Source organism: Trematomus bernacchii, unplaced genomic scaffold, assembly GCF_902827165.1.
Source record: "Trematomus bernacchii unplaced genomic scaffold, fTreBer1.1, whole genome shotgun sequence".
Lineage (NCBI taxonomy): Eukaryota > Metazoa > Chordata > Actinopteri > Perciformes > Nototheniidae > Trematomus > Trematomus bernacchii.
The window spans coordinates 651,501-669,242 of record NW_022987881.1 but is presented as its reverse complement, the minus strand read 5'-3'; the positions used below and the strand labels follow the sequence as shown (position 1 = coordinate 669,242).

The following is a 17,742-nucleotide window of genomic DNA, read 5'->3' as shown; positions in this document are numbered from 1 at the left end:
GGGTTATGCATTCAGTCATGTGGATATAAGAAGATATGTTCTAGAGAAGTGTGACCTAGTTATTAAAGCAAACATGAGTTTAAAGAGAAGAGAGGAATCCCCGACAGACTGACAGAGGGCTGCTTTCACTCTGAAATGTCCTCTTCCTCTCTTTACTTCCTCTCCGGGACAGAAATTAGTTTTAAATGAAATGTAATCAATGAGCCACACAGTCTGATGCTAGGTCAAACAGCTGCTCTGTCTGCAGTCACAGGATCAAGTTTCTGACCTATCAGATTAAATGGTATTCCTTAATTGAGTTTCTCTGTCGACAAGGGAGCAAGCTGTAAACACAACGTTGCAAAACTAGGTAGTGTATAGTCAATAATACGCGATCTTTGGCTTTAAAAGACAGCTAAAAATGGATTAAAGCTGGAAATAAACTGAGGGGCATTCCGACATGGCCAGAAAAAATAATCACGATGATAAGAAATACATTTTAGGACGGTTGAAGGATGGACAAGGTAGACAAAGCCTGAAACTATGTCATTAATCCTATTATAATAGTTTTTATTGCACAATTTACATGTTTTTTCTTTAGTATATTCTATGTTGCAATGTTGGAGGAGCCCGTGGTAATAAATTGCCAACAACTACGATGTAGCTTTGGTGCACATGACCACAACTCCTTTAAATATTTACTGAAATGTACAGACGTTATACTTGTGGTCACTTGATGTCAGTCAGTCGGTCATATAAATATCCACTTGATGTGAGTCATATGATAACCTCATTGGCCTGTGGTTAACCAGGATCAAATAATAATACCAACATATTATTGTGTAAAGTTTACTAAGTGGAATTTATAAATATTCCAGAGCTGTAGATATTTTGAAAAACTGTAATGATGATTTGGGAAGAGGCGTGTTTTTAAAAATGTAAAATAAAGAGAATTCAAAAAGAGTACAAAAAGTAGAATAAATGTTAATAAACAAAGAAAAAAATTTGATTAGATTAGGGGTTCCCAACCTTTTCAAACTCAGGCCCCACTTAAGAATCTAAAAAAAAATGTTGCGGCCCACATTCAACCATAAACAATACGGACCGTTGCTAAGGATTGTAATGACCGTTGCTAAGGAGGATCAAGAAAGAGAAAGGAAAGGAGGTTGAAATAAAAAGAAATCTTAATAATGAAAATATTTCCACACAAATCATAATGTTTTGCAAATTATTTGGCGGCCCACTTGCAATGTGTTCAGATTAGATCAAATAAATTGGGCATGGACAGTTTTTTTAAATAAATAAAGAGTATAGAAATCAAATACTTTGCGAAACTAAGAATTTTTTTTGAAAATGGTTTCTAAAATGAATTTAGCATTGGTCGTTTTTCATAAATCCCGGCGGTGCCTCACCTGGGTCTTGCCCTGCTGCCCGTACACGATCTTGGTCGGGATGATCTTAGTGGTGCTGCCCTGCGACCCGGCGCCGAGGCCTTTGGGCTGCGTGACGATCATCTTGGTGATGGGTCTGGAGGCCGTGATGATTGCTGGTTTTGATCCCTGAACCGCCTGAAGACCCTTCTCGCCCTAAGGCACACAGATTATTACAACTGATCCAGATACACACAGCAGCACGGGAGGACACACATACATATATAAGAATAATATCTACATCAATAAAGTTTGTGGTACAAAGTCACTATATCATTTTAAGACATAATAATCCTGATTTAAAGCTAAAATATCTACATTCTGTCAGTACCATGCTAGCTGTTTCCCCCCGTTTACAGTGTTTGTGCTAAGCTAAGCTAACGGAATCTGGACGGAGCTTCATATTTAACATACACAGTTCTGCGACTAAATAATTTCCCAAATTGGGATCAATAAAGTATCTATCTATGTATCTATCTATGTATCTATCTATGTATCTATCTATCTATCTATCTATCTATCTATCTATCTATCTATCTATCTATCTATCTATGTATCTATCTATCTATCTATCTATCTATCTATCTATCTAGCATCTATCTAAAATCTTAGTCCCCACTACAATATTTCCAAAAATGTCCAACCCTTCCTCTAAAGAACACAATAACATAATATAATTGTATTTAACACACTTTAGAAAACCTTGAATTGTAGAAATGTAAAGTAAGAAAATGATTTAAAAGGACCTTAATGTAGGATGTGAAGTTTTCTAACTTTGGCGACACCTAGTGGTTGTATCAAGAAAGACAGCGTCAAGGGCGGAAATCAACACACAAACTGCACCAAATTGTATTAAAAAATGTGTTAAAACAAACATTTATGGCATCAGAATAATTTGAACGATTATTATTTATTAACAAGCATTTTCACTATTAATTAAATTACTATTTTTCCAAATAATGGACCTATTGTTAAGTTCCCAGAGAGCCCATGGTGGTAGTTTGTCCGACCAAACAGACAAATCATGACAAAGTAAGAGAAAATATGCACATTTGAGAAGAGAATAATCGCCTTTTTTTACAATATTATACATAAACAGTCAATACTTATGGCTGTCTTCGGGGACATTACTGATGTTCAATAAATAAAATCAGACAGTAGTGTATAACTGACCCCAGCATTGAGCAGTGTGGTGACCACGTTCTTCCCCGGCAGTCCCTGGATCGTCGCTCCTTTTCCCGTCGTTTTCTGAACCACGATGACGTTCGGCTTGGAGGACATGGGGATGGTGGTGATCTTAGTCGTCGTGCCTGTTGTAGAGGGAAGGAGGATTAAGGAATTATTGTTTTAAAACAGGGAGAAGGCACAAAGCAACCATACTTTCCTTTGTGAAATGTTATATTTGAGGTATTTTATTTCTCTTAATTGATTTTAAACACATTCAGGTCGCATTCACACCTAATAGTCTGCTTCTCTGCTGCGCACCAGACCACAGTTTGTTACATGGTTTCATTTTTCAGAAGGTTCGGTTTGCGTTCACACGGGCAAAATTCAAACAGACTATAAACTTTAAACACAAGTCATGTGCTCGGAAATGCTGTTCAACCATTGGTCAGACATTAAGGGGGTACAACCGCAAATCCCGGCAATTTCTACCGGCGCCTCCGCCATGGAGCATCGGCCGGTTATTTTCATGCTGTTGTTAATCTGGAGAGCATATCAACAGCGCATATGATTATATAATCAGACAACGTGCGATACAAAACATTATAACACATATAATGAGAGACGTTCTGCAGTCAGGAGGGGGTTTCACCGACGGCAGGTGGCTCTGACTTTTATGTATAGTTTTTAGTTTGATAGTTGTTTTTACTTTACACGACACTGTTCAACACGATTTTGAAGACACCCGCATTCTTGTGACACGTAAATACTACGCTTCCTATGTTTCACACCAGCGATGAACCGCTCCAGAGTTCACTAGCAAGCGGTCTGAGACCACCTCTTTTAGGCGGACCAGAGTCCGGTTGTTTAGTTCACTTCAGAGGTCTCGGACCGCGTTCACACCGACCCAAACGAACCAAGCGGGTAAACGCACCAGGGTTTCATTAAACCGGACTATACAAGGCTGGTGTGAATGCGACCTTAGTGAACAAATTAAACAAATCAGATGGTTAAATATCATATACATATCATGACATGTGATTTTTGGACGATATGGGGTTTTGTTTAAGGGTGCAAACTTAAAAAGATTCTGACATTGAAGCTTCATTTGAAAACCTCTCAAAGACGCTGAATGTAAAAAATAAAGGCATTTGCCTGTTCTTCAATAAAAAAAACATTGAAAAAATAAATGTAAAAATAAAGACATTTGCTATCAACCTCTCCTGGTTGCCTCACCGGAGACCATGTTGCTGCTGATGATCTTCCCGCCCAGCGTTGCCAGGGATTTGGGAACCACGGTGATGATGCTGCCGCTGGTCGTCTTCACGTAGGTCGTCCCGCCGCTGGAGGCCGAGATCCGGGCTCCGAGGCTGGGGTTCACCGTGGGCCGCGTGTAGGTGGCCTGGGTCGCTGCACACACACACAGATATGGTGTTTAATAACCAGTGCTGTGTACACAACCTCAGTACTCTGTGTTATCTGTTTTATGTCCTATATATATATTTATATTGCACTGTTGGAGGAGCCTGTGACTTCAGTGTTTCATTGCCATATCTACACAGTCAGAGGTGGGCAGTAGTGGAGTACAAATACTTCGTTACTGTACTTCAGTACATGTTTCTGGTATCATTACTTTACTCCACTACTTATTTTCCTGACAACTTTTTACTTTGACTTCTTACATTTTGAACTCAAATACCTGTACTTTCTACTTCTCACATTTTGAACACAAATACCTGTACTTTCTACTTCTTACATGTTGAACTCAAATACCTGTACTTTCTACTTCTTACATGTTGAACACAAATACCTGTACTTTCTACTTCTTACATGTTGAACTCAAATACCTGTACTTTCTACTTCTCACATTTTGAACACAAATACCTGTACTTTCTACTTCTTACATGTTGAACTCAAATACCTGTACTTTCTACTTCTTACATGTTGAACACAAATACCTGTACTTTCTACTTCTTACATTTTGAACCCAAATACCTGTACTTTCTACTTCTTACATGTTGAACACAAATACCTGTACTTTCTACTTCTCACATTTCCCAAACAGGCTGGTTCCTTTAGTTTGAATGTGTGTTTGGTGGCGTGATCATTATTATTTAGAGTCATTGCGTGCCTATTGATTTGAACACGATCCGTGTATCCATCATTTCCTGGTCTTCTCTAAAGAAGAGGGACCAATGAAAACGTTGTCATGTTGCCGTTGTTCAGCATGGAAACATTCATTAGCTAACAATGACATTATTGTTCTATTAATATAAAGGGAGGTCAGGTACTCTTTAAAACAGCTGCTAGTTATGGGTACTTTTTACTGAAGTACATTTCAAAGCCCTCTTTACTTTTACTTGAGTAAAGAAGTTTAGTCAGTACTTCTACTTTCACCAGAGTATTTTTAAACACGAGTATGTGTACTTCTACTTGAGTAAAGCATGTGTGTACTTTTGCCATCTCTGTACACTGTAGCTAATGTGCACACGACACGAATAAAGCCTTGAATCTACAGGTGGGCTTCTCTCACCTGTGGACTGAGTGACCAGTTTGGTGGTCATGATGGCGCCGTTGCTACTGACGACCATGATGGGGGAGGAGCTGCTGCTGGACAGAGCCACAGAGGACGGCTTGGGGAGGATCTTACTGGGCTGCACCTGCTGGGTGATGATCTTCACACCTGTAAATGATTGACACAGTGATTCAGTGGAAAAACATAACACACGTATAAGCTATAATAATATATAATCACACACAAAGGACACTTCCATCATCTCCACCTGCAGCTGGACAGACAGCTTACCCACTTACAAAGACATTAACAGTCTGTCATTTTAACGGTTAAAATAAACCTACCATTAAAATGATAGACTGTTAATTTATGTGTAAGTGGGTAAACTTACAAAATCTGTAAGGGATCAAATTAGGGCTGTGCGATTATGGCAAAAATCATAATCACGATTATTTGGGTCAATAATTGATATCACGATTATTAAATACGATTATTCATTGACTTGAAAAAATCAATTTATTGAACTTTAAAACAAATACAAATAATAATTTGAACAGTATCTTTTTAACTGTTGATTACCCTGAACGTATAATTCAACTGAAAAACCAATACAAAAATAAATGATACATTTAAATAAATAATATCAAAATAATAAATACCAATAAACAAGATCAACAAATATTTTGGAGCGCACTTCCCCAAGCTACTAAACATATATAAATATGATAAATACAAATAAATGAGACCAAAATTAATTAGATCAAATATGTTGCACGGTCACAACCTAGCAAAGCTAAATAATTGTTTTATTCGATTATGTTGTTTTCGTAATTGTGGCAGGCCAAAATCGTAATTGCGATTAAAATACGATTAATTGCACAGCCCTAGATCAAATACTTATTTCCTCCACTGTATATTCAATCTAATATTTAATAATCCATTCCTTGCACAATTAATGTATATATAATATCCTGCTTTATATTTTGTTACTGTCAATGTGTATTTCCACATGTATATTTTTTAATGCTATTTTATTTCTATTTGAGATGTTTCCATTTTGGATTGTTTAATTCTAGTCTTTTAATTTTGGTCTTATGTACAATGACTTGTCTTTTTATGCTGCTGAAACGCAAAGAATGTCGCAAATTGGGATCATAAAGTACTTCTTATCTTATAACACGAATATAACACACTTATATGCTGCCACAAAATCACACAATAAATAATATCCACAGTCAGTGAGAGCAGCACCTCCTCACACAACGCCCAACATTTGAACCTGTACGGAAACAAGTATTCCCAAAACTCAATCATAAGCATCCTCAAATATTTAAAAAATGTAATGAAAAACTAAAAATATTACTCGGGGAATATAAAGAGTTGCATTCTTGTAGTATGAGGGCATCGGACTTAGTGATGTGTCGGTCGCGAATGAGCCGATTCTTTTGAACGGCTCTTTGGTACGAACGAGGTGAACCGAGTCGTACTTGGTGAGAGCCGTTCTTGTTATCGTTCAATCGTTGGTCCGCACTCACTGCCTGCCAAAATCCACTCGCCTTTTAAAAAGCTTGATTTTGTTCCCCAAACGTATTCTGTGAAGACCCGCCCCTACTCTGATTGGTAGGTTTCAGCACGAGGAGTGAGGTGGGGTGGGTCTTAACGGAATACGCGAGAGAGAGAAGTCATAACAAGTGGAACAGGACGGGTAGACGACGTGTTTTTCAGATGGAAAATGAGCCAAACGCGAAAACGCAGCAGCATTTGGATTCACTTCAACCAAAACCCAGGCAGTGACAAAGCGCACCGTTTGTAAAGGCAACATATCCTTTAAAGCAGGGTCAACAAATAATCTCCATCGACACTTAAAAACACACTATCTAATATTAAGAGTTGCATGAATTTCATTCAAGGCAAGGCAACTTTATTTACTTAACACACACAGAGGGTAAATTCAAAGTACATTCACTGACATGAATGACATGGATATGGCGCCACCTTGTGTGATGTTTACAATGCAGATTATGGACATTAGGTCTGGCAATACAGTCAATCATTATCCTGGTGATTATCTCGCAGATAACCCTAGTAACCCCGCCCCCTCTAAAAGAACGGCTCTTTTGAACGGCTCTTTTGAACGGCTCTTTTGAACGGCTCTTTTGAATGGCTCTTTGAAAGGAACGGAGCCATAAGATCCGGCGCCATAATTCCCATCACTACATCAGACTGACCTGCTACACTAGGTCTCACATCTCACATCTTATAAATATATATCATATTTTATTTTGAATGAATTAAATGGATCTGTGTTCCTTGTAAAGAAAAAAATCTTAGCCGTTTGTTTATATGTATGTATTTGTGTATAGATGTTGCAATTATACAGAGCTTTAGCAATACTATATGTAACTATGGTCATGCTAATAAAGCTATTGAATTGAGAGGGTGGTGTGCAGACTGACCGGACTCCTGTTTGATCTGGATGGTGGGCTTGCAGCCCGGCGAGGAGCTGGAGGTCTGCGTGACGCTGCAGACCCCCAGAGAGGAGCCCTGCTGCAGCGGTTTGGGGGAATGCTGCTTGGGGAACTGAGCCAGGATCTGAGCCGGGGAGCCCACCATCGTCTTAGGGGAGGGGAGTCGAGTGGAGGTCACCTTCACCCCGCCTGAAGAGGCACCTGAAGGAGAAAACACAGAACTTTTAGTCTAATACTGCATGCTGTGAGGAAACAGGGGTGAACGTCACACAAAAAGAGCTGAGAAAGTATGTAAAGGTTAACAGGAAAGCATATTTTGTTCAAAATAAAAGACATTTTCATTAGTTTATAATCGTTTCTGTGTTAAGATATAACATTTTCTTGTGATTGAGGATAAACCAAGTATAATACGTAGATAAAAATGCCATAAATGTGATGGTTGCAGCCTCACAAAATTGAGAATGTGACACTTTTTGTCATCTCATATTATGGTAAACAGAATATATAATAATATATAATAATAAAAGGACTTTAAAAATAGAAATGTTGGCCCTGTGAAAAAGCTAATGTTGCTTAAATTAGCACAAAGACTGTAAATGGAGGGAAACAGTAATAATAATAATAATAATAATAATAATAATAATAATAATACATGACACTTATATAGCGCTTTTCTAAAAACTCAAGGACGCTTTTACAGAGATGAAGTTAGCATTGCACTGTCCAAATGTAGACGTAAGGTTCACATTTGTTGTGTAGTTACAGATGAAGGACCTACATGTTGTTGACATCACCACAGAGGGCGTGCAGGTGCTCACGGTGGTCACGGCCACGTTGCTGGAGGAGGCGTGTGCGCTGGCTGGAAACACCACCGTCTGTTTCTGCGAGGGCGCCGTCAGCATGGTGGTGGACACCAGCTTGGAGAGAGCGGCGTTGTGAGCGTGAGACTTGGACAGGATGTTGGGCACGAAGTTGGAGCTGGGAGAAGTCGTCACGATGATCACCTGAGGGAAGAAAAAAAAGAGACATTTTATACTCTGGTATTGTGTAGAGAGATGAGGGGACTATTTATACCTCAAAGGGACATTTTGGCTTAATCTTAATGTCTTGATCATTAGTCATTCTTCCCAGATTCAAGATTCAAGGCTTTATTGTCATGTGCACAGCAGCTACAGTGTAGATATAGCAATGAAGAACTGAAGTCACAGGCTCCTCCAACAGAGCAACATGAATATGTATATAGGACATAGGGATGAGTACCGAGCCCCGGTATTAAACGGGCCCCAGGGCTGAATTATTAAAGACCGTGGTACCGTTAAGCTCCGACGTTATCCGTCTTTTTATCGCTACTGGAGACATTTAAAAAATATATGTCATATGTATTAGGGCTACACAAACATTATATTGCAGTTTTAGTGTCGCCAACTCCGTTTCTAATACGCAATAAGACTACAAAATGCGTCTAGGGTTATTTTTAGTATTTTCGATCTCTCTCTCCCGCCTGCTTGCGAGGGGGCGGGGCAGTTTCCACACACGCAGCTGCTACATGCAGCAGCACACACACACGGAGGAGATGGCGGAGAGAACGCGCTCCGAGGTGTGGTTAAACTTTACCCGTCTTGAGGTGGACAATGCTCGTTACCTAAAGTGCAATAAGAGTTTAGCATGTCAGGGCGGCAACACGAGCAGTTTGTCTAAACATTTAGCAAAAGTGCACCACATCCAGACGGAGGAATGCACCGGGTTCGACTGTCTTTCTAGAAGCTCTGTAGCCCCATCCACGAGTAACGTTTCCACGTCAGGTGTTATGTATGCTAGCAGCAACACACGGAGCTAACTCAATGATACAAACATGGGTTAATGATTAGAGGGAACTGAGTTAGTTAAAGTTGCAGCTATTCTGTTTACAGTTCTGTCTTCAGATTATTTAATACCATTTGTTAAAACATTCTTGTTTCTTTTTGATGTGAAATATTATGTATTTAATTTAAATAAAACGCAATGTTAGTTTTGTTCACAATTTGTTTAGTTAGTTTAACTTATCTTTTTCTCCAAAAGAACCGATAAAAGTACCGTTAAAAGACCGGATCGATAAGCGGTATCGATAAAAGTAGTAGTACCGTATTAACGATACCCATCCCTAATAGGACATAGAACAAATAAAACAAAATCATGCAGCGCGACGAATGGCATTCATTCTGGCAAGGATGAGATTTTCTGAATTAATTTTGGAAGTTAAACCGTAGCTCTTAAAATGCGTCTATAATACAGCGTGAAGCTTCCAAGTTCCATCTTATCTCTTATCTTACCTCAGCTTTACCAAAAATACGTGTGTGAAGCCAAAGAAAAGACATCAGTTTTTATCCTCTAACGCAGGGGGGTCCAAACTTTTTTCACCGAGGGCCACATACAGAAAAATATACGAAGGGCTGGGCCGCTCACTAGAGGTACATCGCCTCATAAGTTGGAAAAATCAAATGTAGGTAAATGATGGTTGATATGGATGGAAAAAACGCACAGCTCTCCGTAGGGTTTCATTGGTACCACTTTACAATCAGACTACCCTTATAAAGGGTTCATGACGGGTTTATAATTAGGTTATGAATTAGGTTGTAAACACTTTATTAATCATTAAGAACCATTAATAAACCAGTTCTAACATAGTTTTCATACATCAACACAGGCTCATATACATCAATGAGTATACATACATCAACACAGGCTCACTATTTGGCAAGATGACTAAGCCTTATATTGGTTACTTAGCGAGAATCAACTCAGTGAACAACAGATACCAAGGATGCTGGCTGATGAAGAACACGAAGTAAGCTAGGTAGCCAATATAAGGCTTAGTCATCTTGCCAAATAGTGAGCCCACATTTATCTGTACTGCTAAGTCTTATATTGGCTACCTAGCATACTTCGTCTTCTTCATCAGCCAGCATCCTTGGTATCTGTTGTTCACTGACTTGATTCCCCCCCCATCCATCTTGATGTTTCTTGGCATCTCTTTATGACCATTTATTTACGAGTTACTAACATTTATAGCTGCCAAAAGGGAGCCTTATTGTAAAGTGTAAAACACATTCACATTTATTAATGAGTTACTACCATTTCTAATAAGGCTTAGCAGTACAGATAAATGTGGGCTCACTATTTGGCAAGATGACTAAGCCTTATATTGGCGAGAATCAACTCAGTGAACAACAGACACCAAGGATGCTGGCTGATGAAGAAGACGAAGTAAGCTAAGTAGCCAATATAACGGAGCTTACACACGGCGGTGTGCGTTGAAGCTTCAACGCTTCTGCCCATTCACTTTGAATGGGGTGACGTCACGCTTTGCCGAACTGCATTGTGGGAGCAAAGCGTAGCATTGCTCAAAAGTAGAGCAATGTTCTACTTTTGAAGCTTCGACGGAAGCGTCAGCCAATCAAATCCCGTTTATGCAAATCTGACAGTACAAGCGCTAGCCAATCAAACCACGTGTAGTTTAGCTTGTTCCAGAGGTAGATCAAATAGCTAAGTGTGTTAGGTCTAACTCTTATGGCGCATTTCCACTACAGCGCGGAGCTCGCTTTAAGCGTGCCGTGTCGTGCCATGCCCGTTTTTGGTTGCGCTTCCACTAGGCCTAGTTAAGGCCCGGCCCGGCCCGGGGCCACTTTTTCACCTCTTTTCTGGCCCGAGAAAATTGTGGTTCTATCGGGGCCAACAAACAGGGCTGAGTCGGGCTGAGTATGCTAAACTAGAGAGAGGAGCGCTGGCAAGGAGGCTACAACTACAACAAGATGGACATATTTGACCGTGATTTCATTGTAATACACGTTTCTAAATGATGCCGAAGTAACAACATACTGATACCGGTTAGTAAAAACCATGAATTAATGCTTTGTCAAGTCTGCAGACAGACGGCAGGCGAAAAACCTTTTAAAATGCTTGTTTTCTGAATGGAGATTGGCTAAGCTAACGCAGTATATGCTCCGACCGTCCACACTCACAACAACGGCCTATACAGACATAAATAAACCAGCGACTGTATTCACCATGACACAGGCAGTCTGTGGTTTGTACTTGTTTAACTTTTGTCGAGTTTCTGAACAAATATGAGGAGCTGTGAGCTCTGAGGGCTAACAGCTAACGGCTGTGTTGTGTTTCTGGAGTTCTCATTGAAGATGACGTCACGGCTCCGCCTACACTGCGTTACTATAGTAACTACCCCAGTTCCTAAACTGTAATGGAAGCGCAGCATGAAGTGAGTCGGCCCTGTTAAGGCCCAACGCGGCCAAGCCGTACCGAGCCGTACCGAGCGTGGCCGAGGCCGACCGTGTAGTGGAAATGCGCCATTAGTGTGTGTGTTGCTCCACTCACCGGTCCGTCACAGCGGGCGGAGCTGCAAAAATTGCATACCGCTATTTTATTGTCTTTTTCGGACACCTTAAAATACTGCCAGACCGGTGAAGCCATTTTGGCGAGCTTGTTTAGCCGCGCACAGAGAAAAGTGTCATGTATTTTAGGTCATCATTTTACGTCATGCGATCGGCTCTCACGATCGGCCTTTTTAGAGAGCACCGATCGATCGGCCGATATCGATTGGCGGCCGATCGATCGGAGCATCCCTAGCAAAAATAAAGTTCCATCTTATCTTATCTCTTACCTCAGTTATACCTTAGCTCCTAGAATACGCGTGTGAAGCCAAAGAAAAGACATCTAATGACATCAGAGCAGCCTTTTTTGAAACACAAGTAAACACAAAGGGTCGCTCACCTTCTGCGTGGTGGTGTTGGTGGTCTGGATGGTGGGCTTGGTGAAGGTGATCTTGACGGGGGACAGGTGGGGGGGCAGCGAGTTGGCGATGCTCTGCATGATGTTGCTCATCTTGGGGCTGCCGCTCACCGGCACCGTGATGCTCTTGGACACCGGGGGGGACATTTTGGACACTTCCTTCAGCATCACCGGAGACGAGCTGGACGAGTTGGTCCGCCGGCGCTTTCGAGGCTTCTCGTCTTCGTCCGAACAACTCACACCTGGGAGGAGGAGGAAACAGGAGGAGGTATAATCTAGGAAGTACGTATTTCTTTCGTGGGATTATTGATTCCTCTGCTGATTATTTTCTTAATTAATTGTCTTGTCATTAAAATATCAGAAAAAATAGGGAAATCATGTCAAAGCCTTGTTTTGAATTTGAATACACTGCTGTTTAACCCTTGTGTTGTGTTCAAAAGCTGTTACCGCTCATGGTGCTCGCGTGTCAATTTTGACCCATGATTTATCTCAGTCCAAAACACACACAAAAATGACTATCATCCAATATTGTTTGAACTACATCATAACTAACTTATAATGCATTCATAACCGTACAGTCCTGTTGTAATTTAATGTTATGCCCCAAAACACATTACACCACATGGTGCACACGTGCATGTGTGTGTTCAGGTTCAAGTGTTAGTGTCAGATTCTTTGAGAAAGGTTGAGTTCCCGTCGGGGGAGGGGGGCAGAGGGAGGGGAGACCAGGTGCATGTTGCGAACAATTATTGTTACAGTTGATGAAGGGGGTGGGGGAGGGGTGTCTAAAGCCAAAGATGAATCTTGATTGGGCCAAATTTGACCTCGAGTCACCCACAACAATTCAGCTGGGTCTCCCCCATAGACTGGTCTCCCCAGACCCCAACACCAAATGATACACTTTTTTTTTTAGAGACCTTCAGACTTGGCTAAAATTGTCAAAATCAGTTTTGTAGTGTTTATATATCTGTTGTGGAGGATATCATGAAGCCTTGTTCCCATACAAAAAACTAGAGCGTAGTTATTATATCATTTTAACTTGAAACGGGTCACGGGAGACCCCAACACAACATAAGGGTTAACATGCATTCCTACATTGGCACAGATTGAAAGATTGTCAAATTGTATTATTTATTTTATTTTGAAGATGAAATCTCAGCCAGTATAAAGTCTACATCGTGAAGGAATTTCTTTATCAATTGTTCTTCGGCAAACACACAAATAAAGATGTGTTTCCACCGAGGAATTAGGTCTGTTGTGTTTGTTCCTGACACCACAATAACATGAAAAACAGTAAATAAGCTTGTAGCGCCCCCTTTAGGCTGAATGGAAAACCTAAAAAAATAAATAAAATGCAGTCTAAAAATGTTTTGGGGGGAAAAGGAGACAAAACATTTCAGACTGGGCTTTTTTTTTAAGAAACATGGTGATATTATGGGGATTTTCTGACAGATTCAATATGAATTGATGACTGAAAAAGACTCAAATGTCAGTTTTCAATTAAAAAGTAAACATTTAGAAAGAAAAAACAGGATGAGGTCGAATAAATAAAAATGTTGTCATAAGACTTAAGCTAGATAAATAACCAAATAGCAGACAAATCTCACTCTTGACGTAGACCGTGCTCCCGCTGGGCAGCACCACCACGTTGGAGGAGGGGCTCGGGGGTCTGGGAGATTTCACCGCCGCTCCGATGGCTCCGCTGCTCGCTGTGGCGCTGGTGGAGGTGCCCGTGGTGCTCGTGTAGGAGTAACATACGACCACTGCAGGGAGGAAATACAACGATTAATGTGGTGCAAGCTGCAAGGATTGGTCAATTGACAGAATCATCATCTTTAAAAAATGTCACATATTAATTAAGGTGAGTAACTTTGCATCAATCTGATTTAAAACATGTTTCTTTGATTACAAAAGTGATGCTGGCCCACCTTCTTTGTTTCCTGTTTCCGCTGGCATCAGAAAGGAGGCGTTCTGATTGGCTGAGGCGCTGGCTACTGCGTTAGCGGTCACGGTAAAGGCCGTCTGTGGGACGAGCCGCGGCATCAGGGGAACGAGGCGACGTCCTTCGATCGACCACTCGGACGAGCTGTTAGGACCCGACATGCTGCAAAGAGATCGTGCACCATTAATAAAGTAGATATTGGCTTTTTAGAAATACAATTTACAGTTTGCAGCTGTGAGAAAAGCGGGAAAGAAAACTCACATTTGTCAAAAAAAACTCATTTAAAAAGCACAAAAATGTGACAAACAGATAAATATTTTAAAGCACTGTATATGTTTAGAATTCATTTTCAAATGAAAGTTATACACTTACTGATATGCGATGGTGGTGAGGCGTTCATCGTTGACAGCCCTGCGGACTTCTGCACGATGGCGCTCTGTGGAGATACTGGGCAAACGGTACAGCACATTTTAAATAAAGCAACGTTTGTTTCTCACATTTATCAAGTTTTATTATATTTTTGAAACAATTACCCGAGGATTTTAGTGAGTTCTCCCAGCAGATCCTTCTTGTCCTTGGTCAGGTCTCCCTGGGCTCGCAGGGCGCTGATCACCCCGGCATACGCCTCCAGCTCTGGGGACACAAATAAACATTTTTAATAAAGGATATGAGTCCAATCAGATTAACTCAAATATGTATTTCTTGGTTTGATAAAAAATGTTCTCAGGCAGAATTTATTTTGGTAATCTTCGAAACAACAATAATATTTTAGCTTGTATTAAAACAAAGCTTCAAAGGGATTCACATAAAAAGCAAAGAATATACCTAAAATAGAAACACAGCTATACAAAGAATAAACATACTAAAGCAAACACAAAAACAGCAGAATAAATGGAATAAAAACTAGAATCAGATATCTGGGAAGGCAGTACTAAACAAGTATGTTATAAGCTTTGATTTTGCACGAGATATGTTAAGATTTGTATATAGATATAAATGAGTGGGTGGGTCTAATGTAACAACAGGAAGTCTGAAGCTCTGCCCACACAGACTGCTTTGTAATAACTATTTTCCTATAAATAAATCCTCAATTAAGAGTTGTGTGTGTGTGTCTGTGTCTGTGTCTGTGTGTGTGTGTGTGTGTGTCTGTGTCTGTGTCTGTGTCTGTGTCTGTGTGTGTGTGTGTGTGTGTGAGTGTGTGTGTGTGTGTGTGTGTTCAGTGTAAAAAACTGCATTTTCACAGTGAGAGCCCTCTAGATGTTCTTCTGTATTGCATGACCTTACCGAGTTTACGGAGAATTCTCTTGCACTCGTCCCTGCCCAGGTCCAGGATGGTGGGCCACACCACCGGCATGGTCCCAGTCAGCACCGGCTTCTCCAGCTGAATCATGGGCTAAGAGGAGAGTAAATACAAAAAACACTTGATTAGATAACACCAAGGATAAGAGACAGACAGCCAGCGTTTCCGCCAAGGGGGGCGTCTTGCCGTCATTTGACGCTCTTTTTCAGCTCGGAACGCCCTGAACTCAAGACGAGGGCGTCCAAAAAAATTCATAATTTGAGAGAAGATCGAGAGTTTTTATCGCTTGAAATGATGAAAAGAAAAAAGCACAAGGACATCCCTCTGTTGGAGGGGCAAAGGAGTCTGGTGGGATTATTTTCGTCGCCAGCAAAGCGCGTTCCTGGGACGAAACAAAACAAAACACCGCCGCATCTTCCAAGGACCATGCAAGGAGGGGTGTCCCTGTCGGCAGGGAGACGTAAAGAGATAGCATAAGGGACGGCTCAATTCAAAATTGTGTGTGTGTGCATACGTAAAAAGCTAGTATCTATAAGGGACGGCTCAATTCAAAATTCAACGTCACCCACCGCCACAAAAAACACTGCTCCTGTGCAGATGTGGCTAAAGAAACATGACCTTAATAATCACTTTTGGGCGTTTAACTTTAAAACAAAAGTCTGACTGATAAGTTAATTATCTTTCATTTCCAATTACTGAATCTTGTGTGAAATTAGCTCAGTGTGAGCAACATTTTGAGACGGTTCCTTTGTGCATTTTAATTAAATGTTTAATTTAATGAAATATTCCCAATAAAGAAGCTTTTCTCTCAGAGGAAGTGCTGTGAGTAATTACTCTGCTAATCAGCAACCCTCAGCACTTATGCAAAACGTGGATAAAGGACAAAAAACTACTAAAAATGTACAGATTGCCAAAAATGTTTTTTATGTGTTTGACAATCATGGCCACAATAATGTTATAATGTTTTGTTTTATTTTAAAACTTAAATAATGTACTGTATTATCTCCCAATATGCAAATGTACATGTGTGTTATTACAAATACCTCTTTTGAGAATGTGTATAGTCAATAAAAATGTTATAAAATGTATATTGTATTGAAAGGTACGGTTTCAGTTCATCCGTTGCAGACTTAAATTGTTCTGTGTGACAACAAGACTATTCCTTAAGTGGTGAAATATCTTCAAGTATCTTATAAATAAAGAATAGCCACATAAAATGGGGAAATACAACTCACAAGTCTCCATTTATTGCATTAAAGTCTTAACTGTCTAACTGTTTACACTGAGCAGCACCGCCCACCTCAGGGCATCCAGCAATACAGGCCAAACACACAAAAACTGAGATTATATTTAAGTTAAATGCAGCTGAGAAAGGAATTTATAAACAAAATGGAGAGGGGTTGATAATTAAGAAACCTGCTGTTTTATTTTCACCAGTTTCCTCTATGTAGCAGACAAAGAAACAGTTAGCTGCTCATATTATGGGTCAAATTCTGTCAACACAACAGAAAACGGGACACATACTGGCTCTACACTATCATCAAATTGTCTCATGCACAAATATACAATAATGCCCAATACATTTGTCAAATTTTCACAGAAAACGGTGGAAGATATTGGCATTTTATTTCAGTTTTTGACGCGCTTTGAAAACCGTTGCAATGGATGTCAGCATGTTAGCTTACCTTCCGTTAGCAGAACGACTTCAAGGCCTTTATAATCCCGAAATCCAAACAAACATGACTGACAATGAGACTTTTAGCTAAATCACAACATCGAGCAGTTATTCTGCAATATATTGAGACAATAAAACAAGAGCTAGACGGATTAAATGTCCCGATTTAGCCAAATATGTTGCTTTGTTTACGTTGTTTTCTGCCGTTGGCCTGTGGGTGGATGAATTTCTTCTTCGGTGGTTTTTACTGGCGGACTAAAACCCAACGGTAAGGGGGTATAGCGACACCTACTGTACCGGAGTGTGTAACATCATGACTTTATAAATACGTTTATTAAGAATATTAAACATTTTTCGTTTAAACATTACAATTAAGATGCAGAGAAAGTATCTCAATTAATGTATTAAAGTGTTTTTCGAAAGAATTCGGATACATTTGTTTACACTACATACTGTATACACAGATATAAATCACACATGCTTCACA

General features: G+C 40.1%; 1 protein-coding gene across 10 annotated transcripts in view; it reads right to left on the bottom strand.

Annotated features, from left to right (window-relative positions):
- The window catches only part of emsy (EMSY transcriptional repressor, BRCA2 interacting), a 33,901-nt gene extending 16,398 nt beyond the window's left edge, over nucleotides 1-17,503 (bottom strand). For 6 of the 10 annotated variants that reach the window (XM_034114162.1, XM_034114168.1, XM_034114165.1 and 3 more), the window contains exons 1-14: nucleotides 17,266-17,481; nucleotides 15,565-15,673; nucleotides 14,814-14,913; nucleotides 14,653-14,727; nucleotides 14,267-14,442; nucleotides 13,946-14,101; nucleotides 12,321-12,580; nucleotides 8,335-8,560; nucleotides 7,545-7,757; nucleotides 5,107-5,256; nucleotides 3,810-3,983; nucleotides 2,583-2,719; nucleotides 2,156-2,194; nucleotides 1,392-1,565 (exon numbers count right to left, since the gene is read on the bottom strand). In XM_034114162.1, coding sequence (XP_033970053.1) covers nucleotides 1,392-1,565; nucleotides 2,156-2,194; nucleotides 2,583-2,719; nucleotides 3,810-3,983; nucleotides 5,107-5,256; nucleotides 7,545-7,757; nucleotides 8,335-8,560; nucleotides 12,321-12,580; nucleotides 13,946-14,101; nucleotides 14,267-14,442; nucleotides 14,653-14,727; nucleotides 14,814-14,913; nucleotides 15,565-15,670 — 1,986 coding nt within the window. In that variant the 5' untranslated portion in view covers nucleotides 15,671-15,673; nucleotides 17,266-17,481. Of the gene's footprint in view, nucleotides 1-1,391; nucleotides 1,566-2,155; nucleotides 2,195-2,582; nucleotides 2,720-3,809; nucleotides 3,984-5,106; nucleotides 5,257-7,544; nucleotides 7,758-8,334; nucleotides 8,561-12,320; nucleotides 12,581-13,945; nucleotides 14,102-14,266; nucleotides 14,443-14,652; nucleotides 14,728-14,813; nucleotides 14,914-15,564; nucleotides 15,674-17,265 lie in introns of all 10 variants that reach the window. The other 4 variants (XM_034114170.1, XM_034114171.1, XM_034114163.1 and 1 more) reach the window with 3 other exon arrangements.
- Between the last annotated feature and the right edge of the window lie 239 nt (nucleotides 17,504-17,742).